This window comes from Danio rerio, chromosome 4, assembly GCF_052040795.2.
Source record: "Danio rerio strain M-AB ecotype USA chromosome 4, GRCz13ab, whole genome shotgun sequence".
Lineage (NCBI taxonomy): Eukaryota > Metazoa > Chordata > Actinopteri > Cypriniformes > Danionidae > Danio > Danio rerio.
Genome location: NC_141024.2, coordinates 12,412,088 through 12,430,787, shown reverse-complemented (window position 1 = coordinate 12,430,787; position 18,700 = coordinate 12,412,088). Strand labels below are relative to the sequence as shown.

The 18,700-nt window shown below is 34.4% G+C and overlaps 1 protein-coding gene across 7 annotated transcripts in view; it reads left to right on the top strand.

Annotated features, from left to right (window-relative positions):
* abtb3a (ankyrin repeat and BTB domain containing 3a) overlaps positions 1-18,700 on the top strand; it is a 207,940-nt gene that overhangs the window by 135,670 nt on the left and 53,570 nt on the right. For 6 of the 7 annotated variants that reach the window (XM_087247118.1, XM_087247116.1, XM_087247119.1 and 3 more), the window contains one exon: positions 9,581-9,730. Coding sequence is in view for 3 of the 7 variants with exons in the window: in NM_001327842.1 (NP_001314771.1) it covers positions 9,581-9,730 (150 nt within the window). In the remaining 4 variants the exon portion in view is untranslated. 7 annotated transcript variants of the gene reach the window in all.

Sequence of the window (18,700 nt, the reverse complement as noted above, 5' to 3'; positions counted from 1 at the left end):
GGCCAGAAAAAGTTTTAAATGTTCTAAGAAAAGTCATTTTATTGGTTTATTTTACACTGATAGAAATGACTTTTTAGTGTAGTCAAATCTAATAAATCGACTCTTGTCATTTTTAAATTGTAATATTAAGTGTCAAGGATAGCTAGAATTTTCTAAGTGCACATTTAATATTTACACATTGACCATGTAATAAATGAGTGGAAAGAGTTCATTTACTTGTAAAATTTAAATATTTTCTAATCGTCCCAAACCTAGTAATATTTAGTAAGTTTTAATAATGGATATGTCGCAATGGAGAGTTCCCAGCAAGCTTTGCAAAGATATTGAATTAAAAGAAAAGCATTTTGAAAATAAAATCAATCTTGGGTGTTTAAATTTGAGAGAAAGACTTGTTAGAGTTTGATCATCATTAGTTCGTAGATTATGAGTTTTGAGTATGTCTTTTAGTTTTGAGGTTACCACCTTGCAGAAGAGCAGCACTCATGCTTTGGCTTTTGACATTTTTATTATTAGCATTATTGTTTGACGCTTCACTCAGACAATCATAGCTGTGCTAACTCTAGCGATGACATCAGTAAGCATTTATGAAGTAAATTTGCTCTTCCTGAATAAGTTTGCTTAAAATAAAGGGAAATAAAACATTTCAAGTGGAATTGGGTGTTTCAATTAAACCAAGTTTCACCAAATGTACTAATTTGTAACTAATTAGATTTATTTAAATTGATAAAAGTAATGTTCCTTCTGCTAAAACAAGAAAATGACATTACTTGGTTCATTTAAATAAATAAAGACTCAAAAGTAAAGATAATCAATTCACGTTTACTTAATATTTAACCTAACACTCCTAAATTAATTTGGTAAATTGTACATGATATTCACAAGTACCTGATATAAGATTGTAAAATTTGCTTGAAATTTGTTACATTTTTTAAAGTAAATCTTAAGAGTTATTTTTTCAGTTTAGGATATGCATTAATTCATTTAATTTATCCAGGTTTTAAAAGTATAGTTCACCCCCCAAAAATGTTGTTGTTATTGTTGCAAACAATTTATATGTGTTGAATTTAAACAAGCAAACTAAATTTTGTAGTGTTCAACTTTGTTTATTTAAATTTAGCCTAAATAAATTGTTTTACAAACACTTAACTTAAGGTTATTTGAGGTGAAGGTAAGATTTTTTCTTTTTTAGTAAAGCATTAAAATACTTTAATGTATCGTCAGGAGAAGCTTTGGTAGCTGTTGACTTACTTTTGACTCTCCAAGAACCACAGTTTCAGCTAAAAATGAGTGACCTGAGAGTAAGAAAATGAACTGCATACATTTTTTTTATTTTTATTTTTTTAAATGAATTATGCCTTTAAAAGTCTTTAAAAGCTTTAATGTTTAAATACATTTTTGTGTTTGGTTAAAAAAAAGTAAATCTATTGTGTAAAGACCCTGCAGACATTCTTATTTAATCTGGGAAATAAACTGCATATACTAGGAGTTTCACAAAATGAAAACTTGTTCATCATGAGGTAAAAAGATGAAGATGTTACCCGTTTTGCACTGTTTCGAAGTTGCTAAGTAGATTTGTGGCATTGATTATGTGAACGTCTTTGTACAGATGGTCAGATGTTCTTCCACTGAAGCTCAAGATGCTCTTTGGATCATCCCAAATCATGCTGGAGCACATGATAATCTGGGTTTACACAAACTTGTGGAATTTGTGCTGCTGTCATTATAGCAAAGGCCAAATCCGAAGACTAATTATATAATGAAAATGCAAAGAAGTAATGAAATAAAATCAGGCACAGAAGCATTTTCACTTTGTTTTCTGATTTCAGTGCGACATGCAAATGCAAGCTTAATGTCTTAATGCATCTATTTATAATTTCTTTTTTTTTTTAGCTCATAACCAGCATCAACATGGAATAATCCGTTTGGCATTTAGCTGATATCATTTACTGTACCTGCACTCATAGTTTTCCTTTTGCCTCCATCTGGTTAGCTGACATTGTGTTCCTTTCCATTTCCTTATAAAGAAAATAAATTGGCTCTTTAAGAAGTGACAGATGTAGCGGCAGAGGGGGATGATGTGATAGTCTGTTGAAGTTCTGGGTTTACCATCAATGTTGAGGCGTCCAAGTCATTTTTGGATTCCACTTAAATCCACTAAAACCAGCAGAGAATTATGGGCCCTTCATCATGGCAGTAATATCGCACATAATGACTGGTCCCAGAGGCATACGTCTTACAGTCATTTAATGAGATTTTAATGTCCATTAGAAGTATTCACTCATATACTGACTGAAGCAGTAGTTTTATACATCAGTTGTATTATTTCTTAAAATACAGATATGCCTTCTTAATGCAGTGCATTTTAATGAATGACTTGATGTTGTTATTCAATTGTCTGAATGGCTAGTTTCGGTTGATTTTTGTAGAAATAAAAAAAGAGCCATTTTTGACAATGTTGCACAGTTTGAATATAATGTCAGTGCTATGCAATTTTACTTGCTTTAAGTAAACTTATCTAAACTTTGTACCATTTATTTTGTTTTATTTTATATATATATATATATATATATATATATATATATATATATATATATATATATATATATATATATATATATATATATATATATATATATATAATTATGTTTTATTTGTTTGTTTGTTTTTTAAATAAATATTTTTTGTATTTATTCATTTATTTTATTTTATTTTTTTTTATTTTTTTTATTTAGTTTTTAATTCAATAATTTATTTATTTGTTTATTTAGTATTTTTATTAATTCATTTAATTTAATTTATTTTATTTTTGTTTATTTTTTATTTTATTTTATTTGCTTGTTTTTTTATTTGTTTTATATTATGTTGACTGATTACTGCTTGGTTAAAATATTAGGTAATGATCAAAATGGTGCATATGTGTCATAAAATTTTATTTTTAATAAATAAATTGGATTACAAAAGCACAGGATTACCTCTGAACTAGGAGCAATGGTATTCAGGTCAGTGAACAGCTTTATAGCCAAAGAAGGTTTTGAAAAACTGCAGATTTGACATGAGCTCGGCCATATTCTTTGCAAATGTTTTGCCAGAAGTTTAATAAAAACTGAGCAAACTAAGCATCATGAGCCCAACGCTATGGTTGCGTTGCTAAAACAAAGATGCAGAAATTCAATCTTAGATTCATGCCAACCAAATATCCGTCTGCATGTTTTCTGAATACATTTTTTTCCCAGCTCAATTTCTTTTCAGCATCAGTTTTCAGGAAGAAGTCACTAAATGTGGTTTTGAAAAGAAGCGAGTGCTCTAATCTTGTCAGAGAGTTTTCAGAATGTTCCTGCTATGGAGACCTTTCCCAGCTATGATTGAAGTGTTTCGCAGCATTTGTTCTGTTTTGTTTATGCCAGTTTGTCTCAAACAAAGTTATTGCAAACTGATCTCGAGTAGATGCTGTTCTTATGACTCTGTGTCATCTCCTCAATTCACTGTTGAATTATGGAGAACGTTTTTATAAACATCATGCTAAATATCACACATTTTGGTACCAGGTCACAGTCTTTAAAATCCCCCTGAAATCATATAGTTATTAGTATATGTTAGTCTTAATGTTCTCTATAAGCTAATGTGCTTCAAAACAATGGCACAATTCATATAGTAAATATTAAAATTCTAAATGTATTGTATCTCTCTTTTACCTATAAAAATCAACAAATTATTATTGGATATTTTTACAGTTATTATGATAGAACAGTAGTAATTGAATGGAAGTGAAGGAGGAAAAGGATGGGTGAGGTCTTGGGGGATGGGGTTGGGAAAATATCAGTGAATTGGGAATTGAGATGCACAGTTGCGCTATACAGTATGTTGGCTCAATGATTCCTAGGCTATCGGCACTAGCAGAAGCAACTGTTTTTATGACATCACTATGCACTTCAGCTTGTCATCAGTTGTCATAAGGCCAATCAAATGCTCTCTATTATCTGAAAACAATCACAGGGATTAATAGGCCCTTATTCACATGTAATATATAATCTAATATTAAATGGTATAATCAGTGTTGATCTGAACTCTTCTTTGTTTATTAGTCATAACAGTCCAGGGAAGAACCACAAAAAGCTGAGATGCTAAAACCCTCTGCCTGCATGATTGCTCATTGCAAACACACATGAACACTGTTGTAAATATGCTGTCCATAGGTGTGAATGCACACACACACACACACACACACACACACACACACACACACACACACACACACACACACACACACACACACACACACACACACACACACACACACACACACAGACACAAAGAATAATACATTGAATGCTGTATTTTTGGAACAAAACAGTTAAACAGGCTCAGCATTGCTATGCTAGTGTCTGTCATGAATCAGATGTGCTTTAGCTCAAAGACCCGCAGAGCTGTGATATAAACAAAACGCTACTGGCTATTGTTTGGAAAGGGAAGGGATACCTGATGTGTCCTGATGTCTTCATGTTTCAGTTGAAATTACTTCACACATCAAACAAAGATGCGCATTTTAAAGCACTTCAGGGAACCTTTAAGGGACTGCGGCCTCGTTTTTCTCCTCCCGCCCTCTTTACCATTTAAGTTAACCCCATATCAAGTGAAGAAAAACACGTTTCTGAGAATAAAAATATCTGTTTCTTCTCTCTCAGTGGGGAATACAAGTGCTGGAGAGAGATAACATGGTTGATACATGGCGGGGCTGCAGAGTTGGAGCGAGGAGAATGTTCAAGCTCACATTTCCGTGATTTGACCTGATTGTATGAATATTGCAGAGGAATCTCTTAGTGTCTGTAATGACATTAAAAAGTTGATGTACTGAGAGTATAGAGAGGGGGAGAGGGGGAGAGTGAATAGTTTGGAGAGCCGGGAATGTTGATTGGGCGGAGGGGTCATAAAATATTGAGGCCCGTTTTTTTTCCCTCTGGAGTGCATATTTTTGGCCCGAGTTAAAGAGTCATGAGAAGATTTCTAGGGATCAAAAACTCAGTTTCTTCTCCTGTGGAATTCTGGGATTTATCCTGGGGTGGTGACAATTCGTTTGCACTGCATATTTTTTATGTTTGTGCATGAGAAAACAGATTGATTTTATCTCTGATTTTAATGCTTTTGTTTTATTTCATTTAATTTCAGTTAATTTATTCATTCATTTACCGTTACCATGTGTTTCTAATATTTTGTATATTATGTAATGTTGTATATTAATTATATCTACAGTGCTCAGCATAATTGAGTTCACCCCATTTTGAAAAGGATTGTTTTTAACCATTTCTCAGCGAATAAAGGCAACCTATTTTGGTGCATTTAAACAAAACAGATTTATTAAACAGACATCTTTATTACAATGAAATGAAATGAAATGAAATTTTAGTCACCAAACATATTTAAAAATAAAAAGATAATACAAATAATTTCAAGCAAAATATTGAAGAAAAAAACACAAACTTCAAAATTTCACCAAATTTTTCCATTTTTTGCTTCTCTTGATTTTTCCTCTTTTTTAAATTTGTATTTAATATGTTTCTATAACATATAAATTTGGTTGTGCTAGTATTTGGAACGGTTTTGTTGGTTATTATGTTAGATAAGCTCCAGATTTGGCTTCAGTACTGACTAATCTAATGTATAAGCTTCCTATTAAACATATGGATTTAAAACATAGATTTGTGAGGGCTGTACATATATATGCTGAGCACTGTATACTTATTGTATATCAACACTAATTTTTAAATATATATATTAAAGATTTATTACTATATAATATGTTTTGTACATTCTAAAACAATTGCTGAATACATTACGAGTAAAATTATCAAATACATTTTTATTGCAATAAAACAAAAACAAAACAAGAAAATAATTACAAATACTTAGTAAAATGCTTAGTAGGAGAAAAATTAATTAATTGTTTTGTAATTTAATAGCCAAAAAGTCAAATTACAGCAAAACCCATCTCATAATACCCCTTAGTTAATTTTTGCCTTACTTTTTATCAGGAAACTTTTGGCACCCACATCTGTCAGGGTTTTTTCTTTTCATCTTTACAGACAAAAACAGTTCAAGCAATCCCCTGTAACTTTGTGCGGATCCTGTTTTTTTTTTTTTGACTACATCATCCGCTCTCACCTCTCACTGAACTGTATGAAAACCTCCAGCAAAATGCAGCACCTACTGTACCAGACATCATGACGCTGGCTTGCGTGAGTCCTGCGGCTTCATTAGGGGCCGCACACATGAATACACTCACACCTCACACAATACTGCGGCACTCATCTCGAAAAGTAACATCATTAGACAATCAACAAAACAAACGCTTGAACTCCCTTCAAAATTCCTTAAAAGCATTATGTCACCCATGAACAACATTGTGTCTCTTGACAAAGCATTCAGCTTGTCTCCCATCTGGCGAATATTGCAGGTCCTCCATTATGCATAAAGTCAGTAACCACAAAGAGATCGGGAGCAGCCAGAACTCCCTGTGCCGGGTCATTTTAATCATGGTGTTATGAAATCTTCATGAGTTTTTGTGTTTCTTTCCCTGTGTTGTCTTGTGCTAACGGCTCTGTTCGGTATACAGCAGGAGACAGGATATTTACTCACCTCTGGGAGACTGACAACACAAATCCCTTTAGATGAAAGTCAAGAGCATAACCTGCTTAAAATAGCTTCCTGACAGGCTGTTGTGTGTTTGCATGCAGTGCTGAAGAATGTTACTTTTAAAGTGCCTTGTTTATATAGTGTTATACTTTATTGCATATTGTTAATGAAAGTGAAACTTTCAAGAGTGGGGTTTTTATGACTGGGTCATTGAAACATATGCCCAATTGATTCATTCAGGAATGATATGAGTAAGTCACAGACTGCAACATCAATGATTTATTTAGGTTTTATAAATAGTTGAAGTCTTTCTAATTGAGTCATTGAATCATTTACTTAATCAATTCCTTCAAAAGCAATTATTTACACTGTAAAAAGCGATTACTTCAAAAAAGTGAGTAAATGCATTGTCTTAAATGCGACAGGTTGATTTTGCTTAAAATAATTCTGTGGTGTTACTTTCGCTTAACTTAATTTTTATGATTTCACACATAGTTCATGTACTTAATCATTTTAAAGCAATTGGTTTACTCAGTTCTTTAAAGTAAAGTCAACTAATGGCTTCTTACAGTGGATACAGAAGCTATAGTGAGATGGCTTTTTTGGGGGGGGGGGGGGGGGGGGTCATTGAATATTTTACTCAACCAATTGTTTCAAAAACAGTTATTTATACAGGAGCATATTGGTAGACTATTTTTAAGTCATTGAATAGTATGTTTACTTGATTTAAAATCACAGATTCTTTCAAGAATAAATCAGTGTAAGGTCTTTACAGGATAGTAATTGAGAAGTCAAGTCAATGTTTATTTATAAAGCTTTTTTTAAAGACAACAAGTGTTTACCAAAGTGCTGTACACACATCTTGAACAAAGGACAAATACAACAGACATAAGACTTTCATATGACATTAAAAGCCTAAGTGTAAAAATGGGTTTTAAGAGTGTATATAAAACAGATAGGGTTGTGGTTTGCTTAACATGGAGAAGCAAGTTATTCCAGAGTTTAAAGGAAATCACTGCAAATGCACGGTCCCCCCTGGTTTTTAACCTTGTGCATGGACAAAGTATTTTTAGGCAAGTCATATCGGCCATCTTTGAAACGCCTCTCTGGCGGTATGCTCAGGCTTTCTGTTTGAATAGGGCACAGGTGTCGATTCCAATTCCTGCAGGGCCGCAGCTCTGCACAGTTTAGGTCCAACCCTGCTACAAACCTCTAACCTGTAGGTTTCAAACAAGCCAGAAGGACTCAATTAGTTTGATCAAGTATGTTTAATTAGGGTTGGAATTAAACTATTCAGAGCTGTGGCCCTCGAGGAACTGGAATTGACACCTGTGGAATAGGGAAACATCAAATTGTCCAAAACTGCTTGCCAAGCTTACGATTGAATTTTATATTAGGAATCACCAATAAAATTAAACAACAACTGTCCCATTAGTTCAGATATGCCTAAACTAGAGCCCACGAGCCAAAGTTGGCCCATGGTAACCTTTGATTTGGCCCGCCATCCTATCTGAAAACAGAGGGAAAATGAGGGTAGTGGTTTAGATTGTCGGTTCTAATTTAACGCAACCCTTTGTTTGTTTGTTTTTCTTTATTGTCAAAAGCTAACTGAAATGAAATGCTTTAATTAATTGGTGTAAATGAACCAGATTTTGTTTAAATGTACATACTGTCACCCGACAATGCAGAGACTTTGTTAAGCAAATCAAGTCAAAGGCAGATTGTGCTCAGTACTGTCTATAACAATCGTTGATTGGTTCTACTATTCGTCATAAAGCGATCGATGATTGGCTCCTGTACTAGAAGGCGGGCTTTATTTGCCATATTGACCGTTACACTTTTGTTCACCTTGATAGGGTGAACAATTGAATTAATGCATACATGTAACTTACACCATTAAAAACCAAAACTAAAATCTTAAAATGTAGCCAAACTGAACAGGAAGCCAGTGAAGAGAGGCCAGTATGCGTGTAATGTGTTCAGGAATGAGTCGTTGAATCATATACTTAAACAGTTCATTCAGAAGTGTTCATTCAGGAACTAATCAGATGACTTGGCTTTATGTTTGAGTCATCGAATAATTGATGCATCTAATTCATTTATAAATCAGGAGATTTTTTATTTTTTGAGTGAGTGAGTGAGTCATTGAATAATTTCTCAACTGACGTGTTTAACATTGATTTCTCAAAAACCAAATTACAGTACTATCTACATGAGTCATTGAACCATTTTCTCCGTGGAACTGAAACTTCTCTTATTGAAAGATTTGTATGAAAGCTGTTACAGTTACAGCATGTTTTTTCTGTGTGTCTCCTGTGGTGCAGTAAATGTATGTGTTGTAACTGATAATACTATGTCTAAGCTATGAGATACTTCTTTTTCATTGATCCTTCATATAAAAGCAATATCACAAAGCAATATAGCTTGTATGCACCAAACCACTAAAAGGCAAATGCTTAGGGACCTCTCCACGACAAATAGCTACAAATATCACCTTTTAATTAATACCAGTTCAGAAACACAATACAGTCCCAACGTGTAAAGCCTTTAGCTCAGACAGATCGCTGCTTGTCTGTCTTTATTCACCTGTGGCTGAGCTCAATATCCCATCTGTCATTGCCTATTCTCCTGTTCAAACAAAAGCCTTGGCTGCGGTGCTGTGCGGTAATTTGATTAGGGTTCCTGAATGAACATTAGACGACCAAGGCATCAGCCAATACCTGCTGCTGAACTCACCTGTGGGCGCATGGTTTGTTGCAATTTGAAAAAGGTCCAACACCAAAACAGCAGTTTTAATTGCTTCTGGGGTTGTTTGATTTACCTTTCAGACAATAATAATGTCGTAACATTTAGCTCTCAAAGTCTCCTGGTCCCATTGCAGATGTTTTGTTGTCTGGTTCTGGCTTTTTCCGCATGTTGATTTGTTTTTAATTGTTTGGTCTTTGGCCCACAGGTGTATTGAGCCTGCCGGACAGTCTGAACCTGCACCGTGACCAGCAGCGAGCAGGGAAAACTGGAGAGGGCCATGCCTATAGCCAGGCTGAACTCCGCACCATTGAACAGTCACTTCTGGCGACCCGTGTGGGGAGCATCGCCGAGCTCAGTAAGTACTCATGCCTTAAAAATGAGTTAGTAGGTTATAGTTATGTCATAGCCATGATATGCTGCTTGCTTTTTGGGTTTAGATGAAAACATTTGATCATATTTAGACAGTAAACTTGGTATTTGGGATATTCCCAAAGGGTGACTATTGCTTAAAGTACACTTACTACTAAAAGTTACGTTTTAGAATATTATTAAAATGTATTATTATATAACATGTCTGTTTTTAATTGTAATGTATTTATAAAATTTGGAATTGGAACTTTTAATGGTGACTGTAATGGAATGGATCACTTGCTCCGGTGGGCTGGTCAAAGCCCAGGATAGCAGTCAACAGCTGTTCTTTTCTCTAAGGCTTTACTGTAGCATGTAATAGGTGTTGTCTGTACAAAGATAAATACAAAAAATTAATATACAGAATGTCAAACATGGTATTTGTCAGCACAATAACAATTGGCATTATCATTAATATCACTGAGCATGAGTGAAACACTAGCTCAGTGGGTTACCATATTAGTATTTGACTAAGCCATTTAACAAAACAATATTTATCCACACATTTGCTAGCAGTTTACAATGCAAAGAATAACAACAACCTTATAATCAACATAGAACATAAAGTACAAACAATATACTAATAAATCTCATGGCAGATGTATAGATTACGATCTTGTATTGGTAACGATCACATCAGATTGCATGTGCTTACTACAATATAATAATAATCTTTACTACAAACGGAAAGATTACAGCTTAATGTTACTATAGAGCAGGGCTGTCTGAACTCTGTCCTGGAGGGCCGGTGTCCTGCACAGTTTAGCTCCAACTTCCTTTGCCTGAAAGTTTCTAGTATACCTAGAAAGAGCTTAATTAGCTGGTTCAGGTGTGTTTAATTGGGGTTGCAACTAAAATATGCAGGACACCGGCCCTCCAGGACTGAGTTTGGACCCCCCTGCTATAGAGCATTATATAACTGAGCAAAACTTACTTTATAGGATGCACGCACACATATTACAAGCTGGACTGTAATGGCTTGTCTCACTTCTCACAAAGTTTGCTGTGCAGCATTAAAATGGCGATGCCTCTTAAAGCGGCAACAGGTCCTAAAGGGGCCACACATGCAAACTTTTGTACAGTATTCCCATGATGTATTCAAATCTACATGTTTAGCATCGATACACAATGTAGTCAGCATTACATGATTCAGAAATCATCTGATTTTATTCTATTTGTAGAAATTATTCCTAAATGTGTTACTCAAAATGAATGTTTAAAAATCGTAATTGGTTGAAGGGGGTATTAGGGTGGGGCATTCTTATTCAAGAAAGCATTTGATTGGACCAAACTGTGTGTGGTGCAGGATGAGTCATCAATGTTTTTAGTCTGTTTTCTCTGGGAAGAAACAGGCTGTTCATTTTTAATACATTCAGTCTGCTAAGACTGAAAGTGGAATCAACATTTATATTTAGCCAAAATATTTATACCAGACCTATAAATTCCAGCAGTGACCTTGGTTTGGCATCTATTCTACGTTTGCTCCCTGAGCTTTTTTACATCTGGATGATCTATTGAACTAGCTGTTTTTAGTGTCCTGTGTGGGAGTATAAGGTCAGCGGTCAGCAACTGGAAGGCCCTACCCTAACTGAATGAGGTGTGTCTGCGTGTAGCGTCCACCGGATAGTCTTCAGACTCAATAACAGCTCTTTGTATATTTTTGGTGGTGGTGGTGGTTAGCATGTGTGTGGCAGTGGATTTCAGAGCTCATATACTGCACAACCTCAGCTACAGTCATTTTCTAATCATAGAGAACACACGAAACACCCAAAAAGTCAAGATCCGAAAGACCACGATCATCCACACTGATTATGTCTCCTCAAGCATTCCTGCCAAATGAATGCATGTGACCCAAATGAAAAGGGGAAATTCGATGTGTGCAAAGGGACTTGAGTAAATTACAGAGAGCCAGTGACCCTTCTGTCATTCTAATCAACACTGCATTCTGCCGGGAAACAGACACATCAGCTTTAGCAACAAGAAACAGTTGAGGAAATTTAGCAACCAAGCTATGGCTTGCTGATTACAAATATTATTAAAATAACAAAATTTTCTGACATACTGTCAAGAGCACTTATTATTTTTGTGAAACCCCTGCCCAGTAATTGCAATGTTTGGATTACCCCATACTGATGGTTTATACAAAAAGCATCATACAAATATTATTGCTCAAATCATCATTGGTAGACGAATAGAAATCCTCAAGCCTCCTTTGTTTTGCTTGAAAGACTTAATGCATCTTTTACATTTGGAAGAAATCGAATACTGCATTAGAAATTCTGTCAATTTATGAGTTGTGTAATCCTGGCTTTGCTTTATTGAGACCTTGCCTTAAGAATCTTCTTAATCAAAAATAAAAGAGGGGGAAAATAAAAGGTATAATCAATAGCATTCTTGATTAAATGTATTTTTTCTATTTCTTAAATAGAGCTGAACAGACATATGTATTGAATGTTAAATAGACTTAGACAAGCACAACAAATCACAAATGATGTGACTTATTTAAGAAGCTGCAGGGTATTCGTCTTATTGCATGTAAGAAGTATTAGCACAGATGTGAAGTTGCTGTCATAATGCGGCATTGGTGATGTAACCATGCAGAATGTTAGCTGTTGTGCCAACAGATGAGGCATAATAATCAGACGTAATTGACTTTTTCCTGCTTTCCGGCTTTGTGTGCACAATAAGCATTTATATATTGATTGCAAAGCCTTCAAAAGCCACCTAATTGACCGTTAACTAATTACGGCCCATTTTCACACTGTATAACAAAATATAAAAGCCTGGATTATGCAACCGCGTTTTTGTTGATGAAAAATTCTCATGCATATTCATTTAGCGCTGAATCATCTCAGTTTTGGCTATGCAAAAAATATCATTTTGGTCTACTCTAATTATCTCAGTCTCCTTATCACAGACTTGTACTGTAACTATCAGTGTGTTGAAATGCAAAACGGTACTTGATAGTAAGTGTGCAGCCTTTTTTATGAGTGTCTCGCCGTCTGCCACGTGCCACTGATGTTATCCGTTACACAAATTTACTTGGGAATCAAACACATTGTGCGCAGTTACCAGTGAAGCCCACCCATTGCAGAGTTCACTATGCTGAAGGCTATTTATGTTATGCTACAGATGTTCTTAAGTCCATTGGTTATGTAATGTGTGTGTACAGTATATATGTAAAGAAAGACCATTGTTTTAGGGATCTCAATTGTACTTTTGAAACTCAAGTAAACAACCACATTTTTTATAGTAAAAAAAAATAATCAGGGGGATTTTATCTTTTTTTCCCTCTAAAAATGGTCTGGATTCTGTTCTGTTTGAATTTTAGTGCAAGAAAACTGTGAGAAGCTTTTTTTTTCCTTCAATATGGCTTTTATTCGGACATCTGTCTCTCAGCACACTCCAAGAGTTCCCTTAGGGGTTCAGTCTGCACTGTGCTTTCTCATTGGTTAACTAGATAATTCCCAGCTTAACTTCAGTGCTAAAATCTAAAAATAAAGTGAGTATTTTGTTTAATTAAAGTCATTATCCATCCATCCATCTATATCTATATCTATATCTATATCTATATCTATATCTATATCTATATCTATATCTATATCTATATATCTATAAGATAATATTTGTTCATCACTCAATCTTCCATCAATTTCTTTCCATCCATGTGTTATCCATCCATACATACTGTACATCTAAGATATTGTTCATACATGCACCAACCAATTTTAAAATAATAATCCATCTATCTATTTGATACAAACTTCCCATTCAACCATCCATTCACGCATCCATACATGTAAGTTATTAATTATCCATCCATCTGAGATGCTATCCATCCATCTATCTGATAAATCATCCATCCAGTTATCCTTCCATCCATCAATCCATCAGAGATGTCTTTCCTTAAACATTTATAATAATTTTCCTAATTCATGCATACATTTATCTTAGATATGAATTATCCAATTGAGATATTGTCCCTATCCATCCCTTCATCAATTCATTTAATGTGCCATCCATTTGATTTCTTTCCATCCATCCATTTATTTAAAACATTGTCCATCTATCCATCCACCCACCCATCCGTCTATCCATCCATCCATCCATCCATCCATCCATCCATCCATCCATCCATCCATCCATCCAGCCATTTGGTTTCTTTCCATCCATCCATTCTTTTAAAACATTATCTATCCATTTAAAAAATGCTCAATACATGTTCTTCTGGAGAAAATTCCAGAATCAACTACTGCATTTCAAATTGACATTGAATGTATTTTTCTCATTTGCCAGAGGCCTTTAGATCATACATTGGGAAAATAGTAATTACAAAATATTAATCAAACCTAAATCCTGACAAGGCAAAGAGGAAACCTCACACTGCTCTTGGTGGAATCTGGCTCAAGAAACTTTAACAAGTCTAAGTCGAATATTAACCCAAACTTTGAAAAAAAGGAAAATGACAAATTCAAATTACAAACCTGCTGCTCAAACTATTGTGTCTAGTGTTTAAGTAGAATGAAAGCATCATCAAATTCTTTAACCCATTTTTTTTTTTTTTTATGTCCGTGCAATTATAAGAAAGTTTTGACAAAAAAGTGCATAAAACATTAAACACAACAAATAAAGAGATTTAATTTTGGCTAACTTGTTGTCATGGAAATTAAATTGCATGACAAATTTTGAAGCTTTTTTTCCCCCTAATTCTAGATACTTCTACAAAGCTAGAAAATAATAATTTTTTAACACTTAAATGTCACCTGCAGTATTGATGCTAATAACATCCAGTGGCAATAAGAAGAGTGAAATCAACCCCATTTATCTTCTAAATGAAGATGGTCCAATCAAAACCCCTTATTCCCCATTCCCTGTCATGTTTCCTAAAGGACATGAGCCATCCGGAAACATACCAAGTGGCACTTGAGCATCAGAACAGCTGTTAAAAGCTTGGCAAGTTTCAGTTATTCACACAAACAGACACAGATCAGCATCAACAGACAGGATTGTTGGATTCGGACAGAATAGTGTTACATTGATGTAGTTCGGCAATTGTTTTCATGTTTGTTCGCTATTTTTTTTAGGTCATGAGATGTCTGATATGTGATGTGCTGTAATCTGGGGCTTGTTTGTGTATGGTTTCATCTGGCATTAATTGGCCTTTAGAAGAATGTGGGCTAATTTGAATGTGAAAGATGAAGGAATCTAAAAGTAGAAAGATACACAGAGCAAATATATGAACAGCAGTTACATGAAATATAAATATTTTGTAACATTTCTGTCACTTTTAATTCATTAAATGTGTTCTTTCTCAATAAACAAATCAGTTTATTTCATTAAAGCGACTGTAAATGTTTAAATGTTCTCTAATTACCGTAATCAGTAAAAATGATTAAGTTATCCACAGTTTATATCTCTAAGAGGATCTTTTAAAACCAGAATGGTGTTCTTTCATTTTCTTTAGTATATATATATTTTTTGTTAAATAGCTTAAGAAAGTCAGCATTGTGATTTAAGCTGTTCAATTCTTTTGTGAGAAATAAGGGCACCTAACTGCTTCAGTTTTTACAAAAGACACACTGCTTGCTCTTTAGACCATTTAATAACCAAAATTACTTAATAACCAAAGGAGGGGAATAACAGTGTGCAAATGCAAACTCTCAAGACACATTTCTCCCAGTAAGTTTAACTGTCTCTTTAAGGGCGCCTTGTCCTTTAAACCTGACATGTCTATCATTTCTTCATCACTTATTTCTACCTGCTGAGCTCCACAATTTCACCTCAGAGGCCTTGACAGCAGACTGTGGTACAGAAACACAGCTATTTGCTAAACACGCACTCGCATACACAAACTTGCACTTGCATTTAGACACACACATCTCCTGCCATGTTGATCATCTGTCTGAAAGCTCTCTGTCTAAAGGGTGCACACCCCGAACATTACTTAATCCTCCTTTAAACTACTGTGTCAGTGATTTAAACGATCAAATAGTTCAGAGAAAACAAATGCCTTCTTGATGCTGTAAGAAGCAAAGTGTAAGACACGAATAATGAGTATTATTATTAGCAAAAAATAAATATTTAATATTAAATTTCTAAAATCAAACCTCTAAAAAGAACTTTTCAGAAATAATGTGCTATTAAATACTGGAGATTTGTTTACTATTTGAACATTTTGTCAATGGTTTGTTGTAATGCACATTCTGCTGTTGACTATATCCATGTAAACATATGTTTATAGACCATTTTAATGTGTTAATGTCATTGGCCCATGAACATTTCCTGCTTGTTATCAAACTATTTCTGTAACAAGAGGCAATTCAATCAAATCACAGCTAACATTATTTATCATCAAGTGGACCTTTTCTGGTCCTCAGAAGGTAATACAAATGTAAAACAGCATATATGTTAGGACCATTGTTATTGTTTACATCCCTCAAAATGGAAAGATAATGATGACTCATGCTGCAGCACTCACACTTTTGTCCAATCAAATGTTTTGTAGAAAGAAAACAACCCTCCCAAGTTCTCATCTGCAACCCACTTACGAACAAAATCATGGCTGTGACTTAAAATATTGATTACTAAATTCAATAATCTACTTTGTTTTGCATTTTAATAATATAATTTCATATAGTTGAAATTCCATTGCCTGCTAAAAATATGCATGAAATGAAAACCCTTTATTCTCGGCTGACTCGAGTGGGATATTTTCTAAGTAGCTCTACAGTATATGCCAAAGGCTTTTAAAATCATTCAGATGCCTTACATCAACCAAGAAATAGAAGAATCATTTTACAGTTGATAGGTTGTTAAAGATTTGTGAGTGCATCCCAGAACTTTAAAAGACAAGCCTCTCTTTTAAACTCAGATGACCAGACAGACAAGGGCGAGCAGGTCATTTTCAATCGACACAAACTGCAGCAACTCCTGACCTGTCGTTTCGTCAATGACTGACTGCTGCCAAAGTAAATTGTGAAACAAAACCCCCAGTAGTCACCTTTCAATAACTACAATTAACGGAGCATTGTAATTTAACAACGGCTGGAACAATTGCTTCTTATTAGTTCACCTTATTATCCCACACCTTATACAGAGAGCTGTTCTTGATGACGCACGAGAAAACGACATGCTGATGATTCAAGTGCAATATTCTATTGTTTAATGAAAGCCCCCTAACAGTTTAAATTTGACAACTGTACAAGATAACTCAAACTCTGCCAATATGGAATATAATTGTGCTTGATTGTGGCGTAATTAGAATAGCATACATCTGCATTAACACCTAGAACAGCTGCTAATTTAGTATAATTGCTTGTAATAGTCAAATGTTAGGTTATCTAACACTTTTGAAACAAGTACTAAATGTAAAATTCCCATGCTAGCACATGTTCCTAACAGGTGTGTCTCGATAAAACAATAAGTCTTCATCTAATCAGAAGTTCCAGACAGAATCTGCAGACCTCTTTTTGCTATTTCTGCACAAAAATATTGTAAAACTAACTTTACAGATTTGTGCAGAAGCTGAAAACTTTTGTTTTTTTGGTAAACAAGGCTTTTGTTAGTGTCTCTTAAAACCATAAATTTTACTTTGCATACTGGATTGTATATAAATCATCAGAACATTTGAACACTATTCAATAATATTACTTAAATTAATATAAAAACTGAATGTGTGTGTATACACAGTATATATTTACACACATTTACATAAGGAGATTAATTGAATGATGGTCTCAAAATATCATGGTCAACTATGATATTTTGTTTCAGGACTGTCTATTATAGTACATATCATATTATACTATAGTTCACCATAAAAATGCTAATTTTCTCATTTTTTATTCACCCTCTTTTTTAAGTGATAGTGAACTAGTGAATTATTGATGCTCCAAACTCCATATTTATAAGATCACAGCTGACCAGTGGTGTAAAGTAACAAATAAAAAATACTTAAATTATTGTAATTGAGCATTATGTCTCAGGAATTGTAGAAGTATTTTTAAAAATGTGTACTTTTATTTCCTCTTAAGTACATTTTTAGTGCAGTATCTGTACTTTTACTCCACTACTTTCCTTCAAACTGCAGTCACTACTTTTATTTTTTCTTGTCTATGGAGATTGGCTAAGTAGTCTTATGATTCCTGTTCAATCAAATGACCCATAGAAGATAAATTGCATCATAATGAGCTACCTCAAGACATGGGCGATTTATAATTGCAGCAAACTGTTTGGAAGCATTACAAGTGTCCAAGAAGATGTCCAAAATCTGTACATGCAATGACCCAGAGACTGTTTAGATGCATGTCACTGATGAGAAAATGAGGGATGTTTACTGTAAGATGATCGAAATGGCCTTAACATCCAGCAGGCACAAGACGTCAACATGACGTCAGATTGACCTTGTACAGCGTCGTAGGGACATTGCATTTTGTTTGGAAATGAAAATAGGGTTGACATCAGAAACCAACGACAGGCAAACATCAATGTCCAACCTAAAATCAACCAGATATCATCAATGAATGATGTTACAGCTTAACATTGTGTGGACGTTACTACTATGACGTCTACCAGACACTGGATTTTGGTTGCCATAACTGATGAATAAATGTCAGTATTTGACGTCAATATGACATTGGTGTAAGATGTTGGCTCGAGGTCGGATTTTGGTCACTTTCTAACGCAATGTAAATCCTAGGACACTGGCTAGACATTGAATTTTGGTCACCTGACATCATAACCTAAATCTAACTTAATATTATTGTCATATTACATGTAAATGCATCAGCTTTTTACAGTGTAATACTTACTACTCTTGAGTACTTTTGAATGGTTACTCATACTTTGAGTAATATTTACAACAGATGCTTTTATTCTACTTGCACTACATTTTTAGGCAAGTAACAGTACTTTTACT